Below are 12,264 nucleotides of genomic sequence, written 5' to 3' on the forward strand. Positions count from 1 at the left end.
CCATACCTGTTTAATTCCAATGAAGTGAGATCCAAAAATGCAGAACCAATAAAGTCATCTTGAAATCCAAAGTCATAGTCAAAGACCTAAGACGCAAGGAGATAAAAGCACTTTTCACTGTTAGAAATCTTTCCTCGTTATTTTCTGGTGTTATGACTGGTGCTTGAAACTCCTGTTCCAGAGTTACAGCTCCACGTTCCTCACCTGTTAAACCAGGACTATCTAAAATTAACCTGAAACTTTCTGGCCACAAAATCAAGTTTGAACTTGCTTATGTAAAAGTCAGAAAGTGTCATGTATAGACACAAGGGTATGCTACTACCAGGCTGCATATGAACAACATCCGTTTTCTAAGAACAACAGAAGTGTTTTTATAAACATAGGCACTAAAAGAAGGAAGATCAAAAGAATAGGTAAAGTTAATGAGAATCACTGATTTGCTACACATTGATACCTTCATCAGTTTTGCAAAATACAGGCAAGAAAGTGGGATATGGTTGTGGAAATTGGGTTACTACAGCATTGGCATCAGTATTAGGAATAATAAAATTGTACATTTTGAAGGCTGTGTAAGTTTCTAGGGTTAAGAAATATTACAATCTAAGATGAAAACTTAAAGGATATGTGTAAGGAAATAGTGACATTCATTACTCTACTACGAGGAGCCTGACCTGGCTACCTAAAAGAGACATCATCTGGACAAATTCACTGGCATCCAAACTGGAACCTGTGGCTAGTATGAGAAATGGTATTGCTGATTTGAGATAGATTATGCCTTCTCAAATCAGAAGAAAAAATAACAAATAAACTGGGGATGGCTTTTGCAGGGAAATCAACAAAAAAGGTGGACTGCAATAAAAAAAAAAAAGTTGTGACACAAAATTACAAAAAAAAGGGGGGGGGGCAGGAAAAGTCAATCAGTGAAATGAAATTTCTAGGTAAGTTAAGTTTTCTTGGCAAACACTGTCGTGAGAATTTCTGGGGGCCAAACTATACCTTCAGGTCTTCCTTAAGAGTGACACTTGTGAACAGCTAGTAATGAGAACATTTAACTGCGACATGACAGGTTCAAGGTCTTAAATTTTTATGTAAATACTTCAGCGGTCATGTAACAGAAGCTCTTTTCCAGGAGGCAGTTAAAGCTCTTCATCTTCTACAAACAGTCTAACATGGTTGGGGTTAGCGGAGCAGTGACAGCAATGCGCAGCCCCAGGGCTGCAGACCCACAGGGCTGAAGGAGGCATCCGAACACGAGTCTCTCGTATGCACTGATCTACCTGAGCATGTACCCTCGTTATTTTCTCCAGCTAATATTCATTGAAATGGGGAAAGAAAACGAACGATGCAATCTCAGTTTATGTTGCCAAGTAGAATTGCTTTCTGCCCTGACAAATTATCGAGACAAAAACACCAAATAAACATTTGCAGCTGACAGTACAATTTAATCATTTCTTAAAATACCTGAACAAGCTATAAAAACCGAAATACACGGTGTGTTCAGAGCACAAATATAGATAGACATTATAGAAAACTAAAAAGTAAATACACACCCCTCTTCCCCTGTGACCCTGTTGGGGGGCTGGTGTCTGGTCCTGCCAGTGAGAGGGCCGGGGGGCACAGGGAGCTGGGAGGGGACACAGCCAGGACAGCTGACGCCAACCGGCCAGAGGGACAGTCCATACCATGGGGCATCCTGCTCAGTACAGAAATGGGGGGGTTGGCCGGGGCCAGCCGATTGCTGCTGGGAGGCTGGCTGGGCATCACTCTGCGGGGGGCCAGCAGCTGGATGTGCATCACCTGGGTTTTCTGCCTTCCCTTCGGATTTCATTCCTCTCGTCTTCTCTCTCCTTTACATTGTGATTGTTGTCGTTATTACTATCATTATGGGTTTCATTTTATTTCAATTATTAAATTGTTCTTATCTCAACCCTCAGGTTTCACACTCCTTCCCAGTTCTCCTCCCCAACGCTCTGTGGATGTGAGCAGTGACCTCGGCGGTGAGCGAGTGGCTGCCTGGTACTTGGTTACCAGCTGGGGTTAAACCACAATAAGCATAAATAAACCGAAACAGGTAGCTATGTTCTAAGTGTCTTCTTTGAATCTACTTCTTTCTTTCACAGTGTTGGGAAAGCCTTCACTCCTTATGAGTCATTAAATTTAATAAGGGCAGAAAAATCTCAATTGAGAACTAGAATTAACTTTACACTTTTCTAATAATGATGTATTTAATCTGAGCAGAACACATGCAACTTAGTACAGATCGACACTCAAAGGCTGTTTAAGCAGCATTCATCTACTAAAAAAATCTACAATTTGATGTTTCGGTTAAAATTGTCATGTATTTCAGATTAAGACTGATACTGATTTGTAGCATTGTATCCTTTCAGAGCAGTTAAAAGGATTATGTAGTGAAGACAGAAGTTTCCTTACTTTCTCAAAGTATTTTTGACCTACATATGTTCTCATTAGAACCTTAAGACTACAGTTTCTCTGACATCACTTTTAAAAATTTTGATCTATTTTGTTTTACACAATTAATCACTTTTGGATACAGAACACCGTAAACTACTGGGATCAGAAAAGGGCCTTTCCATGCCACACCTATAAAACAATGGTTACAGGTTGTCTAGTTTCCAGTCCGATATGGATAGCTAAGAAGCACTAGTGCCACTGCTGCTAATTACTGTGGGCATTGTTTGCCTCTCTTTCGTTTAAGCTCAAGCTATCTGCTATTTTTGAGTAAGTGATGTCTCTGTTATGACAAAACCATCCTCACTTGTGATATAATAAGGACAGTTACAATGTGAAAAAAGAGCATAAAGCATTATGAAACACATAAGCAAACCCAGTGTGTTCAGGTACAAACAGAAGGAAACCCCAAACCCAAGGAACCAGGCACACATCCTGATAAATTCTCAAATTAACCCCAGCAAAGGATTGCTTTTAATGGGACAGATTACGTTTCATGTCAGAATCCTGCAATGTTATTTCCATTAAAAAAAGAGATGTCATCATCATGAAACACAGTTTACTTTCTCCATTCTTCTCCTAAGATCACACACTATAGCATACTACTATACTAAAGTAGTATAAAACAATTATGGCCTGCAATAAACAAAAGTGCCTATATTTACCTTTTTTGGAGGGGCAAGGGAGAACGTTGACACGATCATTCTACAGATGTGATTTCAGTAATTTTCACCTTGAAGTAGTCTTTAGTAAGGCGCTATTGCATAACAATTTTTTTCAGTATACAAACATTACAAATTCCATGTTCTTTCAGTAACTTCTCTATTGTAATTTGACAAACATATGTAAGATAGTGTCTCACCTTTATATACAATGGTTCTCTTAGGCTATCTATAAGAATCCAAGCTTTTTCTTCCCACACAGGATTGAGGTTCTTGTGTATTGTTTTACTTCTAAACACTTCCTTTCCTCCAATTTTGAACTTGACATATGGGTCACTGGTTCCTGTTAAAGACAAATATATACTCTTAATTATGTTCTAATACATTAAGGGAATGGAGACTACATTACCTTAAACAGAACTAAATTAAATTCCTACTGATAATCAAATGGAAAACAGCAGCTGTGGAAAGAATTGTTTTATTGTTACAATTTATTATTTTCCACAGTCATTACTCACATAATTCACCGTGTTAACATCAAATGGGTGCTTGCATCACTTTGCTGTTTGCAATCCGTACTCAAAGTCATACACGAAATACTGGCTTTGGCAGCATAGTTTTTAGTTAACAGAATTATGTCCTTATTAGGACTAGGATTTTATGTTAACACAATCACAAAAATTAGATTATAAAGTTAAAATTATTTCTGTAAAATATTAACCTAATTATCTTATGCTTTTGAAAAGGCACAGGCTCCACTGCACACCACTAGTGTAACTCTTCATTGACTTTACAGCGCACGGGCTTCCCTCTTCCATGCGGACACACTTCCTACAACACTCACCAAGAGCAAATCAACTCCAAAGTCAGTCCACAAAGTTCCTGTGCTTCCCACAGCAGCCACCCACCCGCAGGAGAGCACGGGTCTATGCCCCCTGATACAGCCAACAATGATCAGCTGTGACCAGAAAGGCAACCCTGATGGGAATAATGGAAAGAGGAATGTTAAACGTGGCATGAATGGAGAACAGACGGGACGTGGCTGTGGAAGTGTCAGAAGAAACGAGGTGGTGGGAGGGGGACTCTTGGGGTGGCATGCGCTGGCGGCCACCCAGAAGCACATCTGTGTCCCCTCCTCGAGACGCCCATGTGGGGAAGCAAAAGGATGGCCAGCAAACACCTGATGGCGCACACAGAGGGATGACAAGCCTGAGAGAAATCTCCGCCAGCTACCAGAAGGTACAAAATGGCACATCCAACACCACCACGGACATGCCCACATGACCAGCAGGAGCCCTGGGGACGTTAGGAGGACCCATTAGCTCACGTCCTTCTCATCCCCATCAGGCATGACCCAGACAGTTCATCTGTGCTTGTGAATGTGGGTATGTGGGTGTGAGAGCGCAAAAGCAAATAACCCAAATCAGGTTTGTTTTCAAATAAAACCACTTTCCCCTGCCACAAGGTTTCACACTGAGACTTAGGTTGCCGTTACCACACTACAATGCAACTTCCCACAGCCTGACCTCAACTCTGTGCTCTGCTGACAGCCACACGTGGGAAACAGAGGGAACCCAGCGGAAGGACAGGGGCAGAAGGGGCCAAATGCCTCTTCCACTTGTGTCCAGCAGTCCCACCATGGAGAGCAGTGGCTGAGCATCACGAGGGTGCCCTTGGTGAATGCTGCTGTAGGAGCACCTGCCACGCTTGCTGCTGCCCCGCTGCTGCCCACTCCCCTCTGCCAGCAACAACATTTCAGGAACCGGCCAGCAAATGGATTTGGGAACTGGTCCAGCTTAGAAAGACAGTCATTTTGCAGCTGGATGGACTGCGGGGCACAGCTGCAAGGCACACAAGTTGTGCCTGCAATGGTCCTCATGAAACCACTGCCCCCATGGTGGACTGAAGAAAGACTATTCATCTTTTCCTGTGTATTTTGGTTACAAAAAATACAGTTAAGTCTTTAAACAAAAGAAAAAAGCTGGATAGAGGATTCAAACTAACACTTCCCCTAAAGTGCCAATTGGTAAGGTTTCATTGTTATGCAAGTGAAATAGATTTTAATGAAAAATATTGGATGGGATTAATATTTCTATTTCTCTCTCAGCCATCTCTAAGCCTTAATAGTATTTGAGTCTAATTGATCCAATTAAAATAAACAATAATTCAATATTTGAGTCGAATCGATCCAAGACTATCTTAAGATAAACAGTAATGTAGCACAAATAATAATTACACCTTCATGAGCAACAGTAAAATTATAAGGCAGACTTCTTTTATACTCACTTTTACTGCTTTTCGTGAGACCTGCATATCCTAAAGGTTTGTGTTTACATCCAGTGGGAAATAAGCTTTTTTTAAAATTGCGACATGCTCTTCTAAATATAAAGCCTGGTGTGACCAGCTCTCTTTGCACTATTTGATGCGGCCACAAGATGACAGTACTCTTTACCTAAAAATATATATTACTTTCAAAGAAGCTACAGGGGCAAACTGTGATCTCACAGGCGACATGGTTACGGTCATTCTCTTCAGTAATTACTGGAGCAGAACTGCAGTGGCATAAAACTGTTTAGCACAATTAACATGTTCTTTCGTTATTCAAGTAATGTTCGTGCTTTTTAAGGCAAAGATCAGACACTTGAATTAATTTTGTGAAAAACAAGGAATACTTGGAACATGGACACCAACAGCAATTTCAGGCATCACTCCTCTGCAAGCCATCATTCTCTCATCGATTTTCCTCACTGTTGCCTTGAAGGACAGACATCAGAAATGTCAAAAACGGTTCTGAAATTTGAAATCAATGTAAAATGCTGTTGTGAGATACGTACTCAACGCATAGTTTAGGATCCAGATGTCAAATAATTTAATATTAATTCATTTTCACCTGTAAATGTAATAGTACGGTGGGTCAAATATTAGTTCCATCCACAATACACTGCAAAACTTAAAGTGTTTGTACCTCCATGCTACGAATGCTGAGAACCACTAAGAACTTTGCTTCAACACATCCCTACTTTAAAGCTGAGAACTCACTAGGTCAACTTAGTTAAAAGCTCCATGCCCTTCCAGATCTTTTCCATTCCTTGTAGAGACTTAAGAGTATATGTATAAAGAAAGGCAAGATTTAAAAAAAAAAAAACCTAATCTGCCACCATGCAATCATTCAGTAAAACAAAACTTTTACCTAATGGGAGGGCACATGGAGCAGAACAGAAACCAAAACTTTGCCTCTTTCAGTTCTGCTGAAATGCATCGTCACCTCCAGCACTGCTCTGTCTCACAGGGTCCCAACTTGAAGGTGTATTATATTTCACATGTAATTTTAATACATTAATTATGAATTCATATTAATGTTACACTATTAAAAGCACATCAAGTATATTTTTATCTATTTTTAAAATACATTGCATAATAACATACTGATACCTAATTTTAATCAACATCAACAATCCAATTCATATTATTTCTGCTCTTTTAAAAAAAGAAATAAATTCAGTTTACTTGGGACCTTCCTGTGAACAGTGGTTACAAGGTCACTGCACAAAACCAGAAAAATCGAAGACCCCTCAGACTGAGCCTGTGAGAACCTGACATCCATCATAGATTCTTGTTAAGTCTTAGACTTCTCCTTGGTCTCCTGCTTACCAAACCATTCAAAACAACGTGACATGCTAAAGCCTAACTGCACAAACGTATGCCTTTTCTGTGGCAGTTAGGAGCATCACCAGGAGCCTTCACGCATGAGCTTAAAACCTTCCCCTGACAAACAAATCGCGCCCACCACCCTCTTGCTGAAGCACCACCACTGCCTACGTAAAGGCAATGAGGACTCTTGGCACAGGGTGGCAGCCTCTCTTTTCCTAGGAAACGCTGGCCTAACCGACACCTAAACGTGCTGCCGAAGTCCAGGAGAGAAGCCACCCATCAGTGCCGCTGTGGGGTGACCCTGCGGAGCACGCACTCCTCCAGCCCCCCAGCTCCGGCCACCCCTAGCGCTGGCACCTCTTGCTCTCCGCACAGGCATCTCCTAACATGGATTTTGCTTTGCAAGTTTGGGACATAGATTAGATCTCGCAAACAGGCATAAAAGAAAATTAAAAAAAAAATATTTTGCTGCAGAAATATTCAAGATGTTTGTTCGAAGGCATACTAACCTGCTTTTCAGAACGGCCAGAGCTGGGTAACAGAGTGGAAGTACAGCCAGTTTGGCCAGAATAACCAAGCTGTACAATATAAAGAACATGCGCTCCCCAATAAATTGTGCAGGTTTGCTTAATTGGTTCCTGAGGCTTCATAACAAACGTTTCAACATTACTAGGCCATTTGTCAAACTGACTTTTTTCTTTAGTGAAATCCTATTTAACATAATATGATAAACTGCTAGCTGAACAAAATTCAGCAGTGAACACAGGGGTGGCTGTAACCATGAGACCAAGTAATGAGCTTGAGACTGCTCCCCCATAACTGGGACTAACGAGACAGAAAGATTGATACCCCTCTACAGTATTTTTGCACTTCACCCTATGTGAACAAAGTCAAACTTCAGCATGTCTAAAAAACTTCAGCTGAGAATCTACCTATAACATATATGGTACAGGTACCATATTTCATATACCTAAAATCCTTAAGGCAAATTTTAAAACTTACACTAAAAAGAGGGAATACAGACTATAAAAAACCCAATATAATCTAGATGAGCAACACTGAAAAAGAGCACTTTCAGCTGTTGCTTCAGGTAGAGATGTTTTTACCCTTCAAATAACAAGAAGAAAGAAATTACGTTATAGAAAAATGGTGAGTTAGCAAGTACATTCATCACACAAGCTAACTAACTGATTTCATTAAAACTGTTTAACTATTGCACAGCTTAAACGCATCCATTCTTCCACCACTGCTATTTACTCACAGAAAGCCATATGCAAGCCCATTCCGAAAAACAAGAATGAATGTGTCATAAAAGCTTTTGCATAGTTTAGATGCTCATCACTGTGCAATCCAAATTCTAGTTTACTTTTTTTTAAAAAAAGGTTAAAAAACTAACTTTCCCCTGGGGAACACTTGGTTTTCAGCCTGTTGAGAGTAAGATTTCAGAAAAAAAACCCTAGAGCAAATCAGAGAAACTATCTTCCTCTTTTCTCCCTATGGTGTTAGTTATAGGGAAAAAAGCAAACAAATCAATTTTTTAAGGTCTTCCCTGTAGGTAGTTATCATTGCTGCAAAGTGGACCACTTGGACTCATGATCTTATTTTTTTTTACCTACAGAGGTGCTAAAGCTATGCAGTAACATTACACAGGTTGCATCCCATCAAGTTCCTAATGTACATCATTGAGTGTCCTTCTGATTCACCACACACACACAATAAATAACACACTTAGGCCAATTTCAGCCTAGTGGTTTGAAAAAATAGAAGCTTTGAAAGTAATAACTGGAAATCACAGTAATTAAACATGATTTGCTGTTGTACAGAACACAGCAGGAATACCGCAAGAATAAGTGCAATGTAAAAAGCAGCAAACACCTGCTAAATACGGGAGAACAGAATTTTTCATTACTGCAAATAATCAGGCAATGTACACATTTCTAGAAGCAAAAATAAGGTAAAAGCATGTTCTTGAATCACACTTAGAATGGTAACTAAACCTCTGTCATTGCTTTCTGTTATTCTTCCTTTTTATTTTCAGTCTTGGAATTACTTCATTTAATCTACAATTATTTGAAAAGAAAGCAAACCACAAGAGATGCCCAGAGATGCGCAGTAACTTTAATGTCATAATTCCTGAGAAGCTTAATTATTAATACAAACATTTTTTCTGGATTCATTGCATGAAAAGCTCTTTCACTGACATCCAGCTCTTTCCCCTTCTCTCTGACTTCATCCACAGCCATTCTCCTCTTAATAAATCTCACGTCTCCTGTTATTTTCTTTGTTACAACCAAGGTAGAAGAAAAAGCGTGGGGAGAGTAAAAGTGGGGACAGTTCTCAGGTAAGTGGCAGCTGACTATGCCAAGCAAAACATGTACCAGTTCATAGCATTTCACAGACCCTGTATTTCCAAACTGCAATACAAAGTGTCGCATAAAAAGAAACATAGAAGAACACGTCTGCTCTGTCCAACCATTTATTTGGAAAAGTAGGGAATTACTTCCCACAAATTATTTTATATTATCTTGACAAATAGGAATAGTAATTGTCGTGTACAAGAGCTGCCAAGCCAATCTTCTCATTGGTCTTCAGCAACCCCCTAAAGTCAACTAAACACTACAACTGCAACACTAAAAACTACAGCTTTTCCATAAATAATCCTACTTTCTGTCCTTCTAGCCACCTAGCAAAGAATTATCCACCCAATTCAGCTAGAAAGGACACTAATTAGTCTAAATGATACAAAGCACTTCTGAAAAACTAGTATCCTAAGAATGAACATGCCAATTACAAATTCATAGTGAGCACACAGATGCTACAGGATGCAGAGTTCTACTCAAAAGTCAACAGGGAATACAAAATGTTAATTATTCAGTACCCATTAAAAAATACTGGCTATAACAATCACAGCTTTTAATCTTTCTTTTGAAGACTCATTCCTGCCAGCTTTGGTACTATATTTCCATGTAGCCCATGAGAAGTATCTTTACTGGGTTTAGTGAATACTCATTTAAGCAAATACCAACTATGCTTGTGAAGTAGAAAGAACGAAAAAAAATCACCACACTGGCATAGGACAGAACAGCAAAAAGCAAATGTGCAACTGTCAGCCTAACTTCAACAAAACATTTATATTTCATTTTTGGGATGGCTGAACTCAAGATGCATTTAAAGAGGATTTAAGCCTGCTACAGAAATGTTCCCCTGGCAGCTCAAATTTTTATTCTAGTTAATATACTTTAATATAAACAGAATTACATCCCTTAATCACAGGAAACACTGTTTGCTCTGCCCCTAAAACCTCAGGACTGAAATGATAATCTTCCTGCAATTGTTCAAAGCATGACCACTTGTTTTCCAAGATAGCCTGCTTTTGCAATATCAGTCAGAGGTTTCACCCCTTCTGGAACAGAGGGCTCCAATTTGCTTTGTCTAAAAAGCACAGTTCAGTGTTGGTCTTACGTATTACACCTTCCAGTTCTATAGAAATAACCTTATTGATATGAACTTGGCACTTGACAAACACCTGAGTTGCCCTTGTCAATGTGACAATGCGGTCAACAATATTTCTCTCCAGTAAAACGTTTTTCTCCCTTCCCCAGGGATAAGGATTTACTACTACACGGTAAATGCAAACTGAAATAAAAGCTGAACCTTAAAGTGTAAATAAAAATGCCAGGTAAAGCAAGAACAGAAGCCCTACAGCATGCAGCGCCCATATGTTTGGCACAACAAAAAAAGGTATAATTATATTTAATACCTTGCTTGAATCTGATACTCATTGCATATGCAATCCCAGTTAAAGACATGAAGGAAAACCTACACTATGGAGAAATGTTCACAGAAACATATGACGTGAACCTTGCCTTAAGACAGTATTTTAATTTACTAGCTAGAAAATCTTAACATTGGTATTTCCTTATTTGCAATATAGTCATGTGAAGAAAAAAGACATAGAATTACACTAACAAAGCAGGACTTTCTATTCTCTTTTAACAATCAGACACAAAAGTGTTTGATGTCTTCTAATGACTTTGAATTAACAGGCCAGGTTCCTCCATCTGAACCACCTGCAGACAATCGTCTGGAAGTCCCAAGCCCAGCTGCTGCTACCAGTGCTCTGTTGATTTACCAGCATTACCAACAGAAGTCTTGACAGGGATTTGGGCTACTGGCGTAGCGGAGACCACTGAAGTGCTATGCTGCCTTCCCTGGCCAGTATGTCACGCTTTCTTGCCTTGCCATGAAGTCCCTCTGCAACAGGCTACTCGGGAGCACCACGCATCCTTTGACACGGGTACCTGCACTTGCCGTAGCAGCGCAGGGCCACTACAGATAACTTGGCAGCCTACTAAACTTTCTTTTATGACCTTATTTTTAGCACTGGCAATATCCTCTTGCTTTATCTCCATTCTTTATAGCTAGAGGAATAAGATGGTTCAAAGCTTCAGTGAGGCATTTGTAACTTAGGAAGACTTACTCAGGGATCACCTACATTCATGAAACGATCCAGAGGTGTAACCAGGAACACACAGGCTTTTTCCCCTCTTAGGAATATTCGTATCTTCTTTGAGAACAAAAGCTATTAAAAGGGAATGAAAGCTTAAATACCAGCTGTAAACAAGCACGTTTTTTTAACTTGCGGTTTTTAGCACTATACTCCACATGTCTGGCAAAGAAAAAATCCATTTAATTACACAACACATTGTCATGTGAAATTAAAGTGAATGATAAGTGCGGGTTCCTACAACACTTAAAGAATCACAGCAATGAAACTGAAGGAAAGGGAAATAATCTGAGATTCGTTATGAAATAAATGTATTTGCTTAATAAGCAATTCCCTGGTGCATTTATCATGGAAGTAAAAAAGATGAAACATGCTATGTTTTCAGTACTGATCTTAAACCAGAAATAGTCATTCCTATGCAATGGTAAAAAGCACCGAAGACTAAAAAGCTACAGCCAACAAAGTCCAATCGCTAGAATTATTACCAGAATCTTTAAATAAATTCTGATTCTTATTTTTTTCCTTTTTGGAACTAATAGAAATGGAATCACAATTACAGTTTTATAGTTTGAGAGAAAAAAGGGTCCAAAGCACACCACTAGTCTATGACCGTTTACAAGGGAGAACGTGAACACACCTCATTTGTGCTTTGGACAATGTGTACTGGTCCATCAGCAGGCAATTAGCGTGACTCCCCCTGCAACAAGCCCTCAGGGACTGGAATAACAGCAACTAACAAGAAAACCCACCTTGCATCCTGCGACTATCTCCCGCTGCTCCCACTGAACTAGCAGGAAACTTTTTGACCTCCAACAGCAATCTGTGCTTATCTATACTAGACAGTCCTTGCTTAAGCCCATCTCTTCCTTCCCACTCTCATGCCACGTAGCTCACAGCAAAGTCTCCACATCATGCTACTGCTATGGAAAGCGGGGCTCCTCCGTGGGTGGAATGAAGTTCTGTGGGCTTCTGCAT

The 12,264-nt window shown here is 39.8% G+C and overlaps 1 protein-coding gene across 4 annotated transcripts in view; it reads right to left on the minus strand.

Moving 5' to 3' along the window:
• Nucleotides 1-12,264, minus strand: part of MCTP1 (multiple C2 and transmembrane domain containing 1) — a 276,103-nt gene that overhangs the window by 152,190 nt on the left and 111,649 nt on the right. For all 4 annotated transcript variants that reach the window (XM_037374432.1, XM_037374433.1, XM_037374434.1 and 1 more), the window contains exons 3-4: nt 3,332-3,474; nt 7-86 (exon numbers count right to left, since the gene is read on the minus strand). In XM_037374432.1, the coding sequence (XP_037230329.1) occupies nt 7-86; nt 3,332-3,474 (223 nt within the window). The remainder of the gene's footprint in view (nt 1-6; nt 87-3,331; nt 3,475-12,264) is intronic.

This window comes from Falco rusticolus, chromosome Z, assembly GCF_015220075.1.
Source record: "Falco rusticolus isolate bFalRus1 chromosome Z, bFalRus1.pri, whole genome shotgun sequence".
Classification (NCBI taxonomy): Eukaryota; Metazoa; Chordata; class Aves; order Falconiformes; family Falconidae; genus Falco; species Falco rusticolus.